This window comes from Mesitornis unicolor, unplaced genomic scaffold (assembly GCF_000695765.1).
Source record: "Mesitornis unicolor isolate BGI_N332 unplaced genomic scaffold, ASM69576v1 scaffold8799, whole genome shotgun sequence".
NCBI lineage: Eukaryota > Metazoa > Chordata > Aves > Mesitornithiformes > Mesitornithidae > Mesitornis > Mesitornis unicolor.
Window position 1 is genome coordinate 14,071 of NW_010206506.1, and position 22,114 is coordinate 36,184.

Sequence of the window (22,114 nt, forward strand, 5' to 3'; positions counted from 1 at the left end):
AAGCCCTCCTCGCACAGGCAGCCTGAAAATGTCATTCAGAGCAATAGGAAAATTCCATGACTTTGGCTTCCAGTAAAAACAAAGGCAGGTGCAAGCAGGTGCTCAAAACCGGGCCAAACTTGTATAAAATACCTGAAGAGCAGAGCAATTTGTGCAGCACAGAAGTGACCTGGGGCAGGAACATGGCAGGAAGGAGTCCTGGAGGTCCCTGTTGAATGTTAACCTCCAGACATGAGCTGGAAACAGGAGTTGTAGGTAGAGAAATCCAGCTCTAAGCAAAAACATGTTGAGGGGGGAGGCTATAATGAAAACTTATGCAAGAGTACTGCAATGCAAATAAGACAAAATATTTAATGAGAATGTTGGTAGCTAACAAGAGAAAGGGAAGACACACATGACATTCGATACCTGAAAGGTGCCTGTAGGAAAGCTGGGGAAGAGCTGTTCGCTGGGGCATGTAGTGGTAGGACAAGGGGTAATGGTTTTAAACTAGGAAAGGGAAGATTTAGGTTGGATATGAGGAAAAAGCTCTTCCTCATGAGGTGGTAGATCAGTGGCACAGGTTGCCCAGAGAGGTGGTGCAGGTCCCATCCCTGGAGATCTTCAAGGCCAGGCTTGATGGGGCTGTGAGCAACCTGATCTGGTACCAATGTCCCTGCTGGGGTTGGACTGGATAAGCCTTGGTTCCTTCCAACCCAATACACTCTGTGATTCTATGATTTTATTTTGTCTTTGAGATCAGGAAGAGATGCCCACCTTATAACAGCAGAAGCTCCAACAGCTATTTCCAAAGAAGAACTTGGTATATCAGCAAAAAGAAATCTCTGGATGATCACGAATGACACAACATCTCAGAATGGTGCTGCCTTTATTTCTCTCTGGTTTGTAAATCTGTAAGGTATGAATAGATGTTTATGTTCTGATGTCTGCAGTCCAAGGTTGCTGAATTTTGCCTTAACAGCACAGCTTTCCATAGGTGATATTGAAAGCAAAATCTGAAATGCTGAGTGGGGCTACCCCTTGCAGACATCACCTCCTCCTGATTGATAAAGGAGCACACAGTGATTTCTCAGTCTTCTGCAGGGCAGGCTCTTTTCTTCTCTTCTTCCCTTCTTGGTTGACCAACTGTCTCCCATAGAAGTTCATAAGGAACGTTGTATATGGTATTGATTGTTTTAGGCATCAACGGTTTTTCAGAGAAGCTCTCTTAAGCACAGTTTAACAGCTAATGGTTAATAAAATGTTGAGATGAGGGGTTTTTAGAGTCTAAAAACTACTATACTTTTGAGAATGGTTATTTATAATGGGCTACATGTATTGAGACACTGGTAAGGTATTTTAACGCTAAGTATGACTTCAAAACTGCACATGCACACGGTTATTTAGGAAAGCATATACTTACATTCCACTAAAACTGAGTTCATGTTAGCACATACTTCAGTATTCTCCTGGCTTTCCTATTTATGGTATAAATCCTTATGATACATGCAGAGTGATTTACATTTGCAATGCTTCATCTTCCTTCAGCCACCAATAAGTTATTTAATTATGATAATAATATGTTCTTCAATTGTGCCCTTGAACACTTCTAAGTTTTAGGAAACAAGATAAAGAACACAGACTGAAATTTTACATTCATTTTATAATCATCACCCTGTGTACACAGGACAAATTTAACAAACGTATTTGGGTTTTCCTACTCCTGTAGCTGTGTAATCTGCTTTTACAGATTTCTATGTGGGTGCAAAGACCATCACGAATGTTTTACCTCTGTTCCTCCATCAGACCTCACTGTGTTTTTGATAGATAGAGTGGTCCTCTATTAGAGAAACACCTTCAACTTATTTAAGGAGGAAAAGGACAGCATTTAAAGAATCTTGATGTGTGAGAGACTTCCTAACATCACTGCAAAGGCAGAAATCTGAGGTGGGCAGAAGGGGAGACTGCAGAGCCTCTGTGTATGTGAGGTTCAGGGATGCTGCAGTGCAGACGTCTGAGAATCTGGTGAATTATTACCTACCCTTGCTTGCTTTGATCACAGATGCATGTGGCTTCATGTTGCAATCCGTAGTGAGTCAACATTAAATAATAATCAGTGTTTGAGAGGAAGGTTGGGAGGCAGGAGCTCCTGTATGTTATGGAGAAAAGACTAGTACTTCTCTGGTCTTGCATGACGAATTTCCTGATCTGCCACACGGCATTAATTTTGCTGGAGTGATGATTTTCCTAGAAGAGTCTGAGGCTTTTCTGTGGATGGTATCAGATGAAATAGCACATAAGCTTTAAATTTTAAGAATTACTGTGCAGCAGGCTATGAACTAAAAAAACAGAAGTGTTTTCATTAGATGGTGAGCAGTGTCTATGTGCACCTCTCTGTGCAGCACCAAAATCATAGAATCACTTTGAGTGATTTGGAGTGTTTGAGTTGGAAAGGACCTTAAAGCTCATCCAGTCCAAGCCTCCATGGGCAGAGACAACTCCCACCAGTCCATGCTGCTCAAAGATCTGTTCAACCTGGCCTCGTGCACTTCTTGTGGTGTATTGATTGGGTGAATTTCTATTGACTCTGGTACTGTGATCATAAAAAATAAAATCACCAGATCTCCTTTGGCTCTTGTTAGGTAGGAAGCTGTTATTGCTGCGGTCACAAGAACTGGAGTCATATATATATCAGACAGGTGAGTTTAGCATTGACCTTCACCTGCATATGCATGCCTGTTTCCATGTGTAATAGATAGGTCTGTTGTGTCTGCTACATCCAAAATCTCATTATAACCTGTTGAGTTGAAGCTAATACAGTTAGTAGAGCCTAAACAGTGATTCAGCTGACCTCTCCATGTCTGAACAAACAGATTAAAATGTGCCAGGATATGATCGTGGAAACTTGATCATCCATAATATTAAATTATTAGGATAGCCCTGGCAGTTTTGGCCTCTGCTAGCTCTCTGCCAAGAATTACTGGGCTCTTTCAATGATTAGTCCTGACTGGGAGCTATTCCAGTAGGCAATCTGAAGTGGTAACCTTCTTTTGGAGACTGAGACAGTTGCACAATATGGGTATAGTCACACCGTGCTCAGGACCTAGAGAAACCCACTGTTACTAGTACAGAAGTGTAGCCTTCCAGTCTGTATTTGTGATTGTATTACAGCGATTTATATTTGTCTGGTTTTGCACCAATTGCAAATACATCTTTAACAAGGTGCTTAGCTCAGATGCCTTGAACATCCTCTCTGTCTTACTGCTAGCAATCTTTCCTGTGCTGTAGACGATTTGGGATTAAGACAATTCTTATCTACACAGATTAGAGTCCTGCTTGAAGTTTGGAGCTGCACAGAGTTTTCTCCCCATGCCTGTCACAGCGATTAGGTGCTCGTGAGTGATGTCTAAATCCCACATTGGAAGTCAACCGTTGCAGACCTCTGCTTGGACAGATGACACAGATGACACAGATGACATGGGATAATACTAAAAGCAGATGTATTACCAATCTAGCAAACAAAATATGTCAGTGGAGTTATACAAGATGCCTTGAAATATAATGTTTTAAAGAATAAAGAAAACAAGCCACTTGGATTACTCCCTTCTAACAAATACCTAGTTACTTAAATTTACCTAATTATTCATCTCTGTCCCTCTGGAAAGCAGCTTACATCTCTTGAGGTTAATCACAGAATCACAGAATCACAGAACGTTAGGGATTGGAAGGGACCTCAAAAGATCATCTAGTTCAATCACCCTGCCGGAGCAGGAACACCCAGATGAGGTTACACAGGATATCACAGGCAAAACCTGTTTATATAAACCATGATGTTATCAAGTACATAATCAATTTCCAATGAACTAATCAGTGTGTTGTGTAATGCACGCAGTGGCTGGAGGTGTATGTGGTATTTGCTTTCTGTCACCTGGTGGGCTACATTTGCAGGGGATAGAAAGTGAAGTGGCAGCATCTGACTGGGGACCTCGAGCCCTTTCTTTGTGCCTTCATCACCAAAATGTTTGCTTCCCAATGTCTAGTTTAAGACAAGTTTCAGATAATTTTCTTGCTGGAACTGTGCCCTTTGTGGGTTGAACACACCTCAATATATGACTATGCCATTTCTTGGAGGTCAGAGCCAGGACACTAAGCATCTCCTTGATATCTGCTGTCTAGATAGATAGATAAGCATCTATCAGGTGGACCTCTGGAAATACCATGTAAATATGCTCTCTGCCTCCCTTCTTATTCCACCTCCCGGATGGTGTTTCCCCACCACTCTGGACCACATACTGGTGAGTGAGGCTTGGTCCAATCTTACCTGGGTGCAGCACTGATACTGCAGCATCTGCAGACCGAATGAGTCCCTCAGAAAGAAAGGGAAGCCATTGAATTGTTACTGTCTGAACTCCTCTGTTCACAGGCATTCTGACAGGGCATGAGCTAATCTGACTTTCATCTGCTGAAGTTGACAAAATGCTCAAGACTGTTTGCATGGACCCAACCCCACAGCAGCTAAGACGGTCACTTCCAGCCTTCTGCATAAAGGTCTCCACAGAGCCACCCAGGGCTAATAGCTCCTGCTCCCCTGTGCATGACTTTGCTGGGAAACCACGCTTTAGCAGCAGCACCTCAACCCCCCACCTCCTAGGATGGGATTCCTCCTGGGTAATGAGCCAGGCATTGCCAGGCAAATGACCTTTGGAAAGGCCAAGTCTGCTAGCAGCACTATGGGCTGCATTTCTCAAGAGTCCTCTGTACAGTTTTCACACCCCCGTCTTTGCTGGGGGTGTAAAACACAGTTTCACCCACCCCTTATCTTCATCTCCAGCCTTTCAGAGGGACACTGTATGCGTCTTTGTGGGTGTTGATACAAGAGGTAGGCATAAAGGTTTAGCCTTGGTAAGGAATTAGAAAAATAGAGCAAAAAGCCCTAGCTCCTTATCAACGCAAAAATACATCACCTTTTCACAGGCAAGCCCCACAAATCACTGCTCTTCAGGTAGGACCTGCAAGGCAGAGTCCTATGGGCTGCCTCGCTGGATCATCTGAAGCTGATTGTGAATAAGTACATATGTGACCTTAAAATCTGGGTTTTCTTTTCTGTCTGACTCCTTCCACTGGGCTGGAGCAGAAGGATAGATGAACAGGGATATTCTGGTATGCCAAAAGATATTCTGGTATACCTTCCTGTGTGCTGGTGAACTCTTGTGATGGGTGACAGTGGAGCTAGTCCAACAGTGGGTCAGATGGAGGTTGCCAGAGGAAGGATGGGAAGGAGAGTTGTGCCAATGATGCACCTAAACATGACAGGGACCATTTCTAGGGCAACTAGGATGGCTGGCCACGTCTGTACTGTTAACTCTTTCACTTTCCAGAACCAGGCAGCTGAATTAAAACTATTCCAAATGGTCCCTGGCCCATGCCAACCCTCAGCTGTGTCCAGGGACAGTTTGGCTTGGTGCTAGAAAACCTGAGTCCAAACTGTGCCTGTGTTGATGATACAAACTGATAGCACAGAGCCACGATCCTGTACCTTTATCCCTACACTGGTTGACTTGCCAGCAAGGATGTGATTCTGCCCTGGGGAATTTTGCTATGGATGTTTTCACAGAAGAGGGTAGAGAAAGCCTTTCCTTCTCTCCTTCCCCTCCATCCACTCCTCCTGCCCCAAAATGCTCACCAGTTATGGTACATTATTTGGAGCAAAGCTGTTCCAATCACAGCACAAATAAATGAAATCTCTTGCTTTTCCCTTACTAATTGGTCCTTTTGGTTAAAACTGTTCTTTATTTGTTCAGCCATTTCACCAGTATAAAGGACATAGGTCTTGTGCAGTGACTGAGTTGCAAGAACAGCTTTGAGTAGAGGAATATGATTTAATATTTCAGAAACATAAAAGAAGGAAGGAAGCAAGCAAGCTTCAGGACCAAATCCTATTTGATAAGCTTCTCCTTTTCTCACATAAGTGACAAAATCCCAGAGAAAGGCTCATACAAAGAGAAGAACGTTTGGTTTATTTTCAATACACAAAAGACTGAGAAACAGATGCTCATTTTTCAGTGGTGCAAACCTTGTGAGAGAACAACATGACCATCAGATCAAGTATCAAAGAAAACTGTACAGATAATAGCAAAGTGAGAAGGTCTGCTGGTCTCCCAGCTCTTTCAGATGGGGGAATTAGTGTTACCCTGATATGCTGCATCTACATGGCTATTGCCTTGCCTTTCCATATAAAATAGAGGCCTCACCCTGCTGAGCAAATGGATAAACATCAGATTTTGCCTTTTTCCTGATGTAAACGTGTAAATAAATGTACCATGGGCTGGAACTGTGAGATTTTTATAGACAGCTCTTCATGCTTTGTTAATCATTATTTCCTTTGTGCTGAAATTTGGTGGTCTCTGTTGTTACCCATCTGGTACCTGGACAAGTCCTTCCCTAGTGGGAAGTCACCAACTGGAAAGGGAAATAGAGGCATAGGGAGAAGCAAGCAGAGGAGGGGAGAGCAGCCAGGAATCTGCTGAGCCTTGCTAAGGTATTGCACATAATTCAGTGGCAGCTGGACTTGCTTTGCTGAGTAATTGTGAAACTAATTGATGCTTGCAACAAATTTAAATTATTTGGGACAGAGATAGAAGTGGCATCTGAGCTACTCTGGCATCATCATCTGTGTGTCCTTTCCTCTCCTGATCAATGGGAAAAATTGTTCACAATCCTTTTTCTGGCAGTTTGTGTATTAGAAAGTGATCAGGCAAACTCCCAGGAAAACACCCTGGAAGGGTAGTGAACACAAAACCCCAACCCTTTCCTGGAAGTGTCAGTGGGAAGCTCAAGAAGTGTTTCAAGGGAAGTATCAGCCTCTGCTTGTCTTTTTCTTAATCTTTCCTGTGGATATCTGGGCCACTGTAAGAGACAGTTGGAACAGGTTATACAGAGTCATTCCACATCTGCATAACCTATCCCAACTTTCATAGGAGATGACCTGCCTAAGATCTCACAGAAGGTTGGTCAGAGCGCAGCCTTTCAGGGGTGGCATGGTGAGCCACATGTGGAGCTTCTGAAGGCATGAATTTGATTCCTTGCTTCAACAACCAGCTCCCAACAAAGCCTTTCCATCCCCCTATTAGCAAAACCAGGAGGTTTTCTCTCCACTCCTTCTCTGGAGTATTGTAGGAATCAATGTATAAATGGTAAAGATGCTCTGTTGTCCTGGGGTCTGCCAGTACATCCCAGATGTTGTAAGGAAAAGGGCTCCCTGGTATTATTCCTCTGTCAGCCTTGGGAGCAGGGCAATGCTGTGCTGAGCACGTTACAGAGGCAGAGTGGTGGCATAGATCTTCCCCCTGATTCAGCAGCAATCACAGCTGAGTGAATGCACTCAGCACGTTCAGGGTTTGACATGTACAGAGTCCAGCTGCAGTGTTTTCTCCATGGCATAGCTACACGCATTCCGTCCACAGTCAGGAGCCCTTTGGGTGCTTCTCTTGCATATTTGGTTTTTGGAAGAGCCAAGGTCATGAAACAACAGTGAGGTAGCGACATCTGGAGGACAACCACCGGTGAAATCCTCTGCTCGCTCAACCCATCGGTGATGCACAAAGAGTTTTGGGACACGGGACAGGATTCCTTAGGTCTACGTTTATCACATAAGTGAGAATGGAAGTAATGGATAGACTTATATTTAGTTTTTCATACAGGGTTAGGAACAGTGGAAGCATGCAGAAGGACCTTGCCCCCCTTGGTTCATCAGATTCTTCTGCCTTCTGTCTGTGGCTGTTATTTCCAGGCAATGTCAGGCTTAGGGCATCCCCAGAGCTCTCCAGAGCTGTGATGCCCAGCTGTGGCATGGTACAGCTGGGGAAATTACTTTTCCCCCCCCTGTTTATGTCTTCTGAATTTCACCTTTAAAGATCCCTTAAAATAGTTGTCGTGGTTTAACGTACATTTAATGTTTAAGTAGTTTGACTACTTTTAATAAACTGTAACTCATATAATATCAATCCCATAGTTTCAAGTCTCCTTTTCCTTCCAGTTCCCCATCTTTTCTGTCCATTTCACCAGGAAATGCTTGGGAGACCAGTAAGAGATTAAGAAGAGAGTTAAAGATCCTATTGACTAGTCCTGATAGCTGGGTTTTGGTTCCCCATAGCCGGGTCTTTCAACTGAATCAACAAAAAGACACTGGCATAGTTAAGCAAGTCCAGGGAGAACCACTAAGGTGGTGTTGGACTTGTGGATTTGGTGTGTGAGGAGAGCTGGAAAGAACTGAGTTTATTCAACCTGGGAAAAATCTTATCCCAACATTCAACCACCTAACACCAGGGTATAGAGCGGAAGGCTGAGGCTTTCCATATACTTCCTAACTCTGATCCGGCAAGGAAAGACCTCTCTGCCATGGTTCATTTACTGCCCTTCAACAGGACTGTGGGGTACAGAGTGGGAGGGCAAAAACAGGTTGCCCATTGGTTGCCCATCCCACAGTGATTCCTGATGGAGATGGAACATCCTGACCCCGGTGTGATTTGAACACACAGCCTTCTGATCTGGAGTCAGATGCGCTACCATTGCGCCACGAGGTCACAGCTGAGGGACTTCATGACAAAATATCATCCCGGACTTTATGGTCATGAGCTATGCTTTGAAGGAAGGGACTTTTCCTCCATCTGACAAAGAAGTAGGAACATCTTTGCCAGATGCCTTGCAAAGCTTGCAAGGAGGGCTCTGAACGAGACATTTCAGAGGAGGAAGGCCTGAACAAGACCATTGCCCAGAGCAGCACCATAGGGCTTATTCCAGGAGAAACAGGCTCCAGAGGGGCAGGAGGGATGTTGACCACCACCTCCCTGGGGACAAAAGCCCCACTCACCTGGTTGATGCACAGCACCCACCTCGAGCCCTGTGGTGAGATGGACCCTCATGACTTTTGTGTGGCCTGTCTGGGGTCACCTTTCTCCAACAGATGGATGGTGTCTACTTTGAGATCAGCTGCCCCCACATATCTTGGACTTCTTACTGTTCCCTCTGCACCTCTGCCCCATCCCTCTCTGCGTTTTGACCCTCCAGCCTGGTCATCATGCTGTGGGCAGGGCTTGGCTACTCAAGGAGTGGCCTCATCCTCTCTACATCCCACAGCTGTTCTCTAGGGATTGCCTGGGCATCCCTGGGGTGGTCCTTGTGGAGAGGACATCCACCCCACCCAGGCCAGGGTGCGTTGGAGCGAGATGCATCCCTTCACCCAGACCTCGTGGCGCAAGGGCAGCGCGTCTGACTCCAGATCAGAAGGTTGTGTGTTCAAATCACACTGGGGTCAGCCTTACCACCATCTGTATTGCCCCTACTTTTCTGTGGAGCTGGTCTGGGTGAGGGGCAGGGCTCTGCAAGGCATTGGCCACAGCTATAGCAGAGGACTTCTAGAATCTCTTTTGGGGACATGTGGTGCCCAGAGCTTTCATTTCAGCCAGGCATTGTGCTGGTTGGAGATTATGGAATTGCAGTCAAAGCAGAGGCCGATGCAGTGGGGTATTATGGTGACTGTCCGAAGCAAGTGGTTTCATCAACAAGCTGAAGGAAGTTAAGTTTTCTTCATGGAAGTGAAAGAAGCTTCATAACTGCATGCTGAGTCACTCCTGGAGGACCTGGACTTACCCTCAGGCAATATTTGCCTGGGAGGGAAGCATAAGGTGGTACAGTCAGTCCAGGGGACTTCTGCAGGGGTCAAGAGAAGTTGCCCAGTGAAAGATCCTGGCAGTCAAGACAGGTTTCTAAAGAACAACATGAGAGTTTTTGTCAAGAAGAGTAAGAAGGAGGATCCGAGGAGCTCTAGTCTGATCAGCCTCACCTCAGAGCCCACGTGAAGACTATAGAACAAATATGCCTGAAAGTTATGCCCAAGTGAAGGAAGGACATGAAAACAATTGGAAATGTGGAGTCTCCAAAATCAGGCCACTCTTGGCCAGCCTGATAAGTTTCCTTGAAGAAATAACTTCCTGAGTGGTCAAGAGGACACCAAGGAACATCACTTAGCTTGACTTTGATTTGGCCTCTACTGGGGTCTCCCAGACTTGTCCCTGTAACACTAAACCAAATTACAAGGCAGAGCAAAGTGGCTGGACCAGGAAGCCAAGGGGGTTGCAGTCAGCGGTTGGCAGTCCAGCTGATGTTCCTTACTGAATGATGTTGCATCGGATGTTGTTTCGTGTCTACCTGCTGAGTGCAGAGGATGTTTGACATCCAGCGATGGGAAGCCCTCAGAGCTCCAGGAGGACCAGGGCCAGTGGCGCAATGGATAACGCGCCTGACTACGGATCAGGAGACTGCAGGTTCGACTCCTGCCTGGCTCGTCACTTTTAGCCTGATGGTAGCTCCTTCTGCAAGGGCTTTCCTTCTCCTGCCCATCATCCATCCAGTCAGGCCTTCTGCAGGACAAGTGTGCCAGGGTGTCCTCTTGCCCTGTCTATAGGAAAAAGATTCTCCAGCCCTTTCAGCGAAGCTGGGCACTCCAAAATGGGCAGAACTGAGGCCCACACCATATTTAGGGGTACCACAGCAAAACCCACAGCATGATGAAGATGCCTTCTGAATTGCCACCCCATAGACTGGGTAGATCCAGGCTGGGGGATCATGTGCTCTGGTCCCCAGCCACCTCAGAGGTACACATTGGTCTTGTTGCAGTTTGTCAATGCTTTGCAAAATTCTGTGTGCCCCATCAATGAGACTCATGGAAAGCACAAACAGGCCACCTGCACTGTCCCAAGCCTGTTCTCAGTGTGATTCAGACACTGAACTTTGTGATTCATGTGCAGGCACACTGCCCTTGTGCCACAAGGTCAGGGTGGAGGGATGAAGCACCTGGCCATCTCAGAACCCTCACTTTTATAACTTTGCAGCCTTTTTTTAGGAATTAGAATTGCTCAGGAAGACAGAAAGGAGATCATCACAGGGCTTATGAGCAAAACACACACTCAGAGACCTCTGGATCAGTCTTGCTGCCCAGCAGTCTAGGATGTCAGCATGCCAGGACAAAAAGGACATGAGGAGTGGAGGCTCTTGAAGCAGGTGGCATGCTCAGAGCTTTGATGCAGCATGTCACAAAATGATGCCTCTGTGATGCTGATGCCAGAGAGATGGACAAAAAACCTGGAAGGGGAAGGACCTCATGAAGACAGCTGTATCTTGTCACCTCCATAACAGCCAGGCAGTTTCAGGGTGAGCCAGGCAGGAGTTGAACCTGCAGTCTTCTGATCCATAGTCAGGCGCATTGTCCATTGTGCCACTGGCCCCAACCCCTGGTCCTACCTGGGGACCTCACCATGCTTTCTGTACCATCTGGGTGTGCTGGTGGTCAAACAGAAGTGGCAAGGCCTCACCTACCTCCCTCCTGCTCCATCCATGACAGCTTTGCCCTACTCACCCATGTTTGAGAGGTCAGTGTTGGTCCCACTGGTCCCACCACCCAGAAGAATTGGTTTCTGTGCTGAGTCCCCCTATAAGGAGGCCAGACAGCAAAGGCAGATGGTGGCCTCCAGCCCTTTGGCTGCTGTGGTGGGCTGGAGGAGCCACCTTGCCTAACCCATGGGAGACGTTTCTACAATTCCCAGACAAGGCAAGGCTTGGAGCAGCCCAGGGCTCTCTGGAGCTGTGGTGTCCAGCTGAGGGGTGAGCTCAGCCCAAGTCCATATGTTTTGTCCTCCACTTCCTCCTGCTTGATGACTGAGGTCAACTATGGGTAGTGAGATCTTACTTGATGGCCGGTTGGTCTGGGTTAACCTGCACGTGAGCATCTTTGACCTTCCTTCTGCAAACCGCATGTGGGGTGAAGGTACCATAAAGGTGCTGACAAGACTATGAGTCTGCCAACATGGGATAGAGCAGCAAAAGAACATGGAAGCAGGAACTTCCCATTGAATAACAGTGATTCTGGTTAGAAATTACACGTAGAGGTCTCTAGTCCGAATTCGTGCTCAGCTTGGCACATTGAGATCAACGTCTCGTCTGCTTGAACTCTGAATATCTCCAAGGATGGAGAGTCCACAGCCACTCTGTGCCCCTCTCTCAGTGATTTACCACCCTCATGCTAACATTTTTTTGCCAGTATATCCAGTCAGAGTATCCCCTGATAGGAGGGAAGCTTTTGCTGTGCAGAAAGCCCAGCAAGAAGGGAGAGACTCCATGCAAAGGCAGGCCACCATGGGGAAAGTGGTCCTCTGACATCATCAGTTCAAAAGCCAGGCTGTGGGCAGGAAAATGACGAGCCAGGCAGGAGTCGAACCTGCAATCTCCTGATCCGTAGTCAGGCGCGTTGTCCATTGCACCACTGGCCCTGGTCCTCCTGGACATTTGGGGGCTTCCCATTGCTGGATGGGCTTTGTGAGGGGAGCAGGGGAGGGTGCAAGAGGATTTAATTAAGTATAGAAAAATTTAGATTTTATGACATCCCTGGAAGTCAAGTGATGTAATCCCCTGCTCAGAGCACAAAAGTCCTTCACATTAGTTCATTTAGTTAGTTATGATAGAGAGAACTGTAACACTTATAAAGAAAATTATAGCTTGGGGCTAACACAGCTTGGTGGAATAATGCTTAGAGTTAACAGGATAGCAATTATTTAGCTGAAGCAATATATCTTAGGTCACTGTCTAAAGGGAGGTAGGCTACAGTTCCTGATAAGGCCAAGGATGTCCTGCCTGACACATCTTACGGCTTCTGATAACAACAAGAACACTGCAGGTGGCTTTTGGAGAAACGCCAAGGGTCCAGGGAGCATGCGCAAGGAACAAAGGTGAAGAGCTTAGTAGGAAAAAGGACTCCCCGAGACCCTGGCCCACGACCACCAGGAGGCACTGCACAGGTGCGACCGGACTTCTTGGAAAAAGACGGCCTTTTCGGGGAAATGTTATGAATATGCATAGGCATTTTTGCATAGTAATGAATATGCGACACTTTACTGTATAAAAGTTAAGACAAGCTGCCACAGAAGGTGCACACGAATTCAGAGGAAAGATTCCCCGTGTGCCAAGCGTGCTGAATAAACACACCTACTTTACAACCTTGCAGGTTGTGGAGTCTTTTTTCCGTGGGTCAGCTGGGCTTTGAAAGTCTCCAAGGATGGGAACTCTTAAGCCTCTCTGAGATCCTAGTCTAATGTGTGACCTCTGATGACCTGATGACCTCTTAAATTCTTTTTTTCCTATAATCTAATAGAGATTTTCCTTGTTATAATCTGTTCTTTTCGGGTTCCATCCTCTAAGTCCAAAATAAAAGCCTGGTTCCACTCTTCCTACATAGCATAAATCAATCGTTCCTTGTCCTTTCCTTGTCTGTATTACAGATACCCAGCTCTCTAGGGCACTCCTCGTCAGCCACTCCACTGCTTTCTCATCTGGATGACCTTTTCTGGGACTCTGCAATCTGCAAATGTTTTTCTTGTTTTGGAGATCCCAAGGTTGGACACAGACTCCCAGTGTGGTCCCACAAGTTTCAAACAGGATGATTATTATTCTTCCAATCTGATGGCTAGAAGTAGCTGCTGACACAGGAAAACCAAAGCTCAGCTGGAGCTGAGATTGGTAGGAATGAGAAAGGTCAACTAAATGGCTTTTAGAACTGCATTGGCAGCAAAAGAAAATTAAAAGCAATTGTGGGACCACTTCTGAGTGAATGAGGGAAATAGCAACAGCCATGGAGCAGGCTTAGGTACTCAACGCCTTTTTTGGCTCTGTCTTTACTAATGAGGTCAGCTCTCAGCTTTATGTCCTTTTGCTTTTCGCAGAGCCTATGGCAATGGATTATTCATGGCAGAGGATGAACAAGTCAGGAATCACTTGAGTAAATGGACACATGAAGGACCCAAAAGGAGTTGCAAACTGCCAGCATAGATTTAATAAGGTCCTACCTGACCTACCCAACTGCCTGCCCTGCTGGAACCTGTGAAAGAAACACTCGTTTATCTTAAGTGAAGTTTTAAATACAGTTTCCTAGAGTCTTTTTGTAGCCAGATTATGAATATATGGATGAAAGGCTAGGAAAGTGGATGAAAACCTGGCTGGACCACTGTCAGAATGCCCAGCAGGATGGATGATGGGAAGGGGAAGGAAGACCCTTGCAGAAGGAACAGGAGGAACTACCATCAGGCTAAAAGTTTTGAGCCAGGCAGGAGTTGAACCTGCAGTCTCCTGATCCGTAGTCAGGCGCATTGTCCATTGCGCCACTGGCCCCAGCCCCTCACTATCCCCATGCCCCTGTTGACCTGCTCATGACCTTTGTTCTGTTGAACAACCTCTGTGTGCAGCAGAAAGACACTAAACAACATCCAATGCAGCATCAGTCAGTGAGGAACATCAGCTGGACCACCAATCACTGACTGCAGACCCCTTGGCTCCCTGGTCCAGCCACTTTGCTTTGCCCTGTGATTTGGCCTAATCACTCTGTCTCTGTCTTGTCATAGAGATGAGTTTGGGAGACCCCATCAGAGACCAAATCAAAGCCAAGCTAAATTACGTTCCCTGGTGTCCTCTTGACCACTGAGGAAGTTATTTCTTCAAAGAGAGATATCACTCTGGCCAGGAGTAATCTGTCCTTGGCAAACCCATGGTCACTGTTTCCAGTCATCTTCATTTAGACATGGACATTGTCCTTCCTTTATTTGGGCATGTCTTTTAGGTGTATTTGTTGCATAGTCTTTGTGTGGGCTCTGAGGTGAGGCTGACCAGACTAGAGCCCCTTAAACCCTCCTTACTCTTGTTGAAAAGAGTTGTGATGTTCATCAAAATCCCCTCCCTATTGCCATGATCCTTCATTGAGTAATTGCTCTTGATACCCTCCAGAAATGCCTTGGACTGACTGTACTACCTCAGGGAAACATTGCCATGGGTACATCCAGGTGACTCTGAAATGTCTGAGCCTTCAGTGAGGTTCTCTGCACTTCCCTGAGGAAGACTTCAACTTCCTTCAGCTTAGACACCCACCACAACCCAGCACCACCCTTGACCTCCACTCCCATCATCCTTTATAGCCTTCAGCTCAGCTGAAAGGAAAGCTTTGTGCGTCACATTTCTCATCTCCCACAACCTATAGTTGGTATAGTTGGCCAACACCTCGCAGGGCCCTGCCCTTCACCCAGACCGGCCCCACAGAAAAGCAGGAGCAATACAGGTGGTGGCCAGTGGTGCCCCAAGGCTGACCCCAGTGTGATTTGAACACACAACCTTCTGATCTGGAGTCAGATGCACTGCCCTTGCGCCACAAGGCCAGGGTGAAGGGGTACAGCTCCCTGGTGTAGACCCTAGCCTGGGTGGTGGCAATGTCGTCTCCATGCGGACCATCCCAGGAGTGTCCAGGAGCCCCTCAGATGCAGCTATGGAGAGCAAGGGCGGCCGAGGTCTGGCTGCAGAGAGGAGTCCAAGCAGGAGGATGATTGTGCACAGTGGGATGAGGTGAACTGCAGTGGATATCTGGAGTGGGATGCTGCTTTAGAAACCTGAATATATGTACAAGGAAGATGCCTACGTGTGCACTAGGCATCGGAGCTCCCATTATTACTCTAATTACAAAGTTTTATAAGGTTATACAAATTATATACAATCATATGAAGTTAGAAAAAATACTACCTTTACCATTATACAGTCATCCTGAATGTAGGCAACTCACTTCAGTCTCTAAAATTTGGAGTCCACTACCAAAAGTCATCTTTGCTCTCCAAACATATTAATAATTCTCTCGTATTTATTCTGTGGATTATCAATGCTGACAATGGAGAAAAGAGGCAGACACCTACCTTTCCATTTGAGTAAATCCTGCTCACAAGAAAGACTTTGTGTCCCTTCGTCTGCCAGCGAGTCCTCCCGCAAGAGGGAGCCATGAACTAGCTCATGGGCTCCGCAAACCGCAAAGCCAGGCTGGAAATGCGTTTTTCACAGTGAAGGACCCTCCTTCCCTAGGCCAGGCTGGAAATTCAGCTTGTTTCTTTCCTGGAAATAGAATCATAGACTCACTTAGTCTGGAAAAGATCATCGAGCCTGACCTTTAACTTAGCACTGCCAACTCCACCGCTAAACCATGTCCTTAAGCGCCACATCTCCCCATCTTTTAAACACCTCCAGGGATGGTGACTCCACCACTGCTCTGGGCAACTCTATCTAATGCTTGACAACCCTTTCAGTGAAGATTGAAATGCATTAAAAAGCCTTCAGTGGTCCTGTCTGCTGGCAAACTGGATGAACTGGGAATAGACCTTTCCTGTGACCATTGCAGCACTGAGCATGAGGAAGTGATTTACTGTATGGAGGATGGGAGATTTTCTCCAGCTGCAGGTCAGCTGCAGAACTGATCACTAGGCAGGAGGCAGAGCTTTCCCCATGTGTATTTCTTCTGTGATCCATATAAAACACATCTTTAACCTGGAATAACCTGGGAGAGGAGGAAGAGGAGAAACAAGGGCAAATGAAGTGCAGAGACATCAAGGCAGAATGAGATGGCACTCCAAATGTGAATTGTTTTTCTGGGATAAAATTTCTAATTGTAATTTGAAGGGGATTTGGATTGAATAAACACTTACAGCCTGACAGTGAGGACATTCATGTGCAGAGGCTGGAAATGATAGGGAAGGATTTTGAATGTAAGATTATTGGACAAGCCCTCCTCCTCTTTCAGGTTATTAACACACCTGGTGTGTTTCACTTGTTCTTCATTTCCCATTTTTAAAAAAAACAAGTATTTCCATTCCATCATTAAACAGAGCAGGACTATTTTTTTGCAATTTTACAAATAACTTCGCAGAATTAGTTCCTGCTCCAGCCTGATGAAGCACAATGTCGTATCTTGTCTGAGGGTTGAGATATTCCCCTTAGCTTTAGTGGGAATCTGAGGCAACTGAAGGTTTCTTGTCAAGGTTTTATCCATTTCTCTGTAGTGACTGAAAAAAGACATAAAAAGCTCCCCTGCCACGTGGCTGCCCTGGAGACTTAATAGCACCTGCAAATTTGAAATGAAAAGCTAGCACAGAAGCCAGAGGCAGAGAACAATGCACGTGGGGTAAGGTGAAAGTTTATATTGTTAATATCAAGGCCACTGGGTCAGAACAACATCAATAAATATCATGCACAGAAAAAAAAATCAAATAACTTAATTTTTTTCCTGTGAAAGGTGCTGAGAAGAAAAAAAATCCTTTTTGTTTGTCAAGCTATCCCTGAAAAGCCAGAAAAGTGACAAAGCATTTCCTCAGGATTCCCTGGAGCAGAGGGTGGACAAATACCCATGTCTAGTTTATGGATATCCCTAAAGCATTTGATGCTGTTGTAGAGAACAGCGTGAGCACTCGGGCTGAACAATGGCTTCAGGCAATACGTACAGGAACCTCTTTGCTTCTAAGATGGCAATACCTTATTTTTTTAAGTAGGAAAAGTGACATGTTTTATAGTACAGCATGTTCCATGGAAATGAAGTCCTGGCACAACCCAAGCTGGTTAATCCCAGACTGCTGTGACACCTTGCTCTTGGGGTGAGGCAATGGCATTTGAGGAGCTGAGGTGTGGGAGAGCAGTGGGACTCAGCCCTGGCAAAACTTTCTGGCAATTCCCATATTCTTTTACTAAAATGCATTATGAAATTAAATGAGCTCTCTGCAAAAAGGCAGGCTGGTCCATTCTGCCTGACACATACATTTTCTGTAAGATAACAACCCATTCAAATTGAAACCATGAGAGAAGAACCTTAATTAATCTGCACAGCTTTCTTGAAATCTGTTACTTCACCTCTGAGGTGCAAGTTCTTCCTTAGTCCATTAATATTCAGATGCTCGCTCTGTGTGACTTAAGAGTGGAGATGGGAAATAAGCTGTGTTCTGTGCTGGCTTGACCCAAATAGGTTAACTGGCCAGCTGGATATTTTCCAAGGTGTTTGAAAGCAAAACGAGCAAGTGCAGCATCCAGGAGACACTGATCCTAGCCCCTGACAAGATCTGTACTTTTACCTGTAGCCTGGAGATAAGGGTCCAAGGCAGATTTGGCTTGCAAGGTAGGAAGTACACAGCATGGTATAGGAAGGGAGAGAGGGGGATAGAGAAGGTACAGGACACAGGATTTGGGCTGTGTTTCTGGTGATGTAGAGGATGAGCTAGCGGGATGGCAGATTTGGGTTCAGAAGGGCAGGGGTGCAGGAAAAAAAAAATAGACCTAAAAAAAAACAAAGTCAAAGCAAAGCAAAGTAGGGAGGTGAAAGCCCTTTCTCTTGCTCCCATACATCCAAGGGCATGCATGCAGTTCAATACACCCATACATCTCTGTAAGATGATGCTCCATGACACCTCTGCCAGTCTGTTGTGTACACGACTCTTTGTACCTATGCATGTCCCTTATCACCTGCTGCTGAGAGGGGAAGATGGTTTTCCAGAGTCCCTGATCAGATGGAGGGGTTATTAGCAGGGGCCTCAGTGCCAGTTACCAGGGATCCTAAAGCAAAGTCATTGCAAGGTGGATGTTCCCTCTACCTGTGCAGGTGGATGGGTTTTTATAAAGCTGGTACATTGCACTTTTCCTCTGAGAAAGAGGGGGCTTTCTTTCCCCCTCTTTCACCGTCATCTCAGAGAGCCAACTGATGTTGCAAAGCTGTCCTGTCTCTCCTGTGCAAGATACCTTTTTTCCCCTAGAAATGTGAAATTACATTTTTCACACATACACACTGTTGGCATGGAAAGGCACTTCTAGAGATGTTTCTACCCTACCTTAATGTAGGACACATACTTCCCCTTTCATTATCTACATTTCATCCTACAGCCAGGATTTCCAAGGATCCACCAAGAGCCCTTTGCTGTCATGCATAAAAGTGTAACTTGAGCTAATAACTTGTACAGGGCTATGGATTTTCTGGAGCTATTCTGAGATTTTTCATTTGCCTGAAGTACAAACACAGGGATACCACATTGCTCTCTGCATGTGAAAGCCTTTTTCTCTGTGTATCTTCTGTACGTCTGAGACCAAGCTCCAGCCATGAGAGCTTGGTTACATTTATTAAATAATTCTGGAGAGAAAACAGCCCAGGTGATATTTCAGATGGCGATGCTGACTGTTTCTCAGCCATTTTCTAAATATACAAATTCAGGCTGGAGTTTGGTTCTTTCTGCTGCTTAAAAGCCTGGATAAAACTCAGGCAGTGCTACCTCATGGAGGTGTTTCCAAAGACCCGACTCTTATTTCCTTTGCATTTTACACCTGCACAGAGCAGAAAGTTTCATTTCAGTATGAACCAAAATTTTCACACTAAGTGAAATAATGTGGGGTTTTTTTTTCCCAATGGCAATTTTGTAGCAGTAACTTGGAGAAGTCCCAGCTCCCTTCAGTCCAAATCAAATGCCTTTCTGTTTTCCAGCTCAGTGCATCACTCAGAAGTTCAGCTATGCATGCAACCCAGGCTGTAAATTACTCACAGTCAACCTAACCACAAACGCATTGATCTGATAACTTTTGGTGCCTTTCCCTTCTCGTGAGAGTACAAAATGTTTTCTATGTGCAGGCAGCAGGACTTGGGACTTCTTGGACACTTTTCAGTGTGGTCTATGAGGAGGATGCAGACATTGCTGCCACGTAAATGAGTATCTGATTGGGAGCTGCTTCTATAACAAATACAGATGTAAGGAATACCCAGAATATTCTCAAATAATAAAGAAAAGGAAAAGGAGCTGTGTTCTTAGCCCCAAAGATACCTCTGCTCTTAAATTTAGGCTCATTCATGAGTCTTCAATGAAAGGATTTTTCTTCTATTTTTGATGTATGTGCTTTCCCTGTTTTCCTTCTGGACTTAAATGCTCACACTGCTGGATGCAGTAACTTGGTTTAAGGAGAAAAATTCCAATTTAATCCACTATAGATACAACAAATTGAGCCATGTTGTTCTGATAATGTGCCAGATTTCTGTATCTCCTTACATAAAGGAGGAGGATTCACATTTTATTGTATTTTGTTAACTAATATTTTATTAAGTTTCTCCTTAGAGCAGGACCTTATAAACGATTCTATAGCCTTCTCTTTTTTCTTTTTCTTTTTCTTCTCTTTTTTTTTCCTACAAAGTGACCACAACCAGAAGTTGACAAGAACATTTAGGAAATAACCCAGTTGCCCATACATAAAGACTAGAGACATTTGAGAGGCTCTGTGACATTAGAAATATCTATGTCTCCCTAGGGCTGGCAGATACCATGCAGGAGCTATAGGGGATCCGCACCCTCATGGAGCAGCAGCTGGAGGCCAGATGGGATCCTTGAGGCACCTTTAATGACAATAGATGCTCTTAGCTCTGTACAAGTGCAGGTTTCTACATGTGTGTTGGCTTCGAAGGTCCCACTGCAGCTAAACAGGTGATTTGAGTCCTAGAATCACTAATTAAGCATCTTGTTCCCACACAGCTGCATCCACTGTAGATGCCTACAACTTGGTATCTGAGTGCAGCACTGGCCATCACCACTGAGCTTCAGTCAGTTGACCATACATGAGTGTCCAGTGCCATTTTAAATGAGTTAGGCCATACACATCTAGTTGCCCCTCTATTCCTATGCAATTTGTCTTAGAGGTTCTGTGTCTTGTTGGGTAGTCCCATGAGATTCTTTGGATACCCTATATAGGTCTGTATATTTGGGAAACATAATATAAACCAACTAATATTTCCAGAAAGAAAATTGGATGTTTAGTTGGTTTATTTTTCAGTTAGGGAAATTATACAAAAAATAATTTGTTTGCATTGGTGAATGGAGACTGCAAACCTTGGACTTTTTGCTATGTTCATCTTCATCAACAGTCTTATGGCACTCCTAGGCACCTCCTCTCTCACCAAAAGGATGTCTATTTTTCTCCAAGTGTTTCATTACCAACCACCTTGATCTTTGAATTTAACAAGTAACGATGCTCTCTGGGAGGGGTCACTACTGAGAAACAGCCTATCCAGTGGCCAGGCAAGGAGGTATGGTTACTTCTGCTCATGCTTTTGTGACCCTCTGCCATTGTTCAGGTTTAGCCATGTGCAGCGGTCAAGCTGTACTCATTGCCTTCCACGCTCACCACTGCCAACGTCCCCCAGACAGCCAAGTCTGTTCCCACAGCCTTATAAATGCAATCCATCCTCCCCCACGCAAAGGTTCTGGCATTGTGGTCCTGTCTACACACTACAGCTGAGACCTTCCACCATGAAGCTCTTCTCCTGCCTCATGGCTCTTCTCCTTTTCCTCCTCCAGGCTGTTCCAGGTAAGGTGCAAGACCCATGCTGAGGTCTGCCTGTGTAGGAGGTACAACTAACTTGTATGGTGGTGCAGAATGTACTTTTCGGTGCTCTTCAGCTCCTTTCGTTAGAGTCGTTCCCTATTTCTCAGCTTAGAAGCAGAAGTGGCAAATTAACCTCTGGTGACCAGATGTCAAACCAGAATCTCCCCACAGAAGCCGCTACCAGGTGTTGGCTCCTTATGACTCTTTGAAGTCTCTTTATGCCACTCTGTGGCACTATTGGGAGATTATACTATGGAAACAATCTGCCTCGTCTTACCCCAGGGTCATAAATCATCTGCTTTGTGTAGGGTAAGAGAAGGGCAGAGGTGTTCCCTTGTATTATTCAAGTTGAACTACACCAGTGAAATTTACTTTAGCTCTCTGAATGTGCTGGTTCCACTTCCTCAGCCCTCCTGCTGCATTGACTCATTTATTGGTTCTGCTTTTAGCCCAACTTTTCTTCATGTTTAATGAAATTCCGCATCTTGGATGAAGGCTTTCACAGAAGGAAGGAAAGGGGCAAACCTATTCTCCCTGTTAACTGGGCCAGATTCCAGCTTTTGATTTTTTTTTTAAGTCATAGGTACGTCTCAGAGCATATGAGCACAGTGTGGTCCCTTGCATGACCACCCTGCAGGATTGCAGTCCCAGAACTTAGAAGCATCCAAAGGCTGGGCTGTCCCCACCCACTACTACATGCATGCCTAGGATATATTCAGAAACTCGCCATCAATGGCTATGGTTTTCTCTAGCTGTAAAAAGACCTTCCTTGGAGTCCTGTGAGGTTCCATGAAGCTTCTCAAAACTTTTGGAAAAGATGCCTTGGGCTTTGGGGATATTTGTATCAGGCCCCTTCTTGGGGTCCATGGGGTTTCAGCAGGGGGAGGACCAC

The 22,114-nt window shown here is 45.5% G+C and overlaps 1 protein-coding gene and 7 non-coding genes across 8 annotated transcripts in view; 3 read left to right on the forward strand and 5 right to left on the reverse strand.

Annotated features, from left to right (window-relative positions):
- Positions 1-8,489: 8,489 nt before the first annotated feature.
- Positions 8,490-8,561, reverse strand: TRNAW-CCA. Its single transcript has one exon. It is a non-coding gene; the product is annotated as a tRNA-Trp (tRNA).
- A 659-nt stretch (positions 8,562-9,220) lies between these two features.
- Positions 9,221-9,292, forward strand: TRNAW-CCA. Its single transcript has one exon. It is a non-coding gene; the product is annotated as a tRNA-Trp (tRNA).
- A 957-nt stretch (positions 9,293-10,249) lies between these two features.
- Positions 10,250-10,322, forward strand: TRNAR-ACG. Its single transcript has one exon. It is a non-coding gene; the product is annotated as a tRNA-Arg (tRNA).
- Positions 10,323-11,188: 866 nt separating this feature from the next.
- Positions 11,189-11,261, reverse strand: TRNAH-AUG. The gene has a single exon. It is a non-coding gene; the product is annotated as a tRNA-His (tRNA).
- Positions 11,262-12,229: 968 nt separating this feature from the next.
- TRNAR-ACG lies at positions 12,230-12,302 on the reverse strand. The gene has a single exon. It is a non-coding gene; the product is annotated as a tRNA-Arg (tRNA).
- Positions 12,303-14,120: 1,818 nt separating this feature from the next.
- TRNAR-ACG lies at positions 14,121-14,193 on the reverse strand. Its single transcript has one exon. It is a non-coding gene; the product is annotated as a tRNA-Arg (tRNA).
- A 962-nt stretch (positions 14,194-15,155) lies between these two features.
- Positions 15,156-15,227, reverse strand: TRNAW-CCA. Its single transcript has one exon. It is a non-coding gene; the product is annotated as a tRNA-Trp (tRNA).
- Positions 15,228-21,146: 5,919 nt separating this feature from the next.
- Positions 21,147-22,114, forward strand: part of LOC104546393 (gallinacin-11-like) — a 2,305-nt gene continuing 1,337 nt past the window's right edge. The window contains exon 1 of the mRNA XM_010191774.1: positions 21,147-21,204. Coding sequence (XP_010190076.1) covers positions 21,147-21,204 — 58 coding nt within the window. The remainder of the gene's footprint in view (positions 21,205-22,114) is intronic.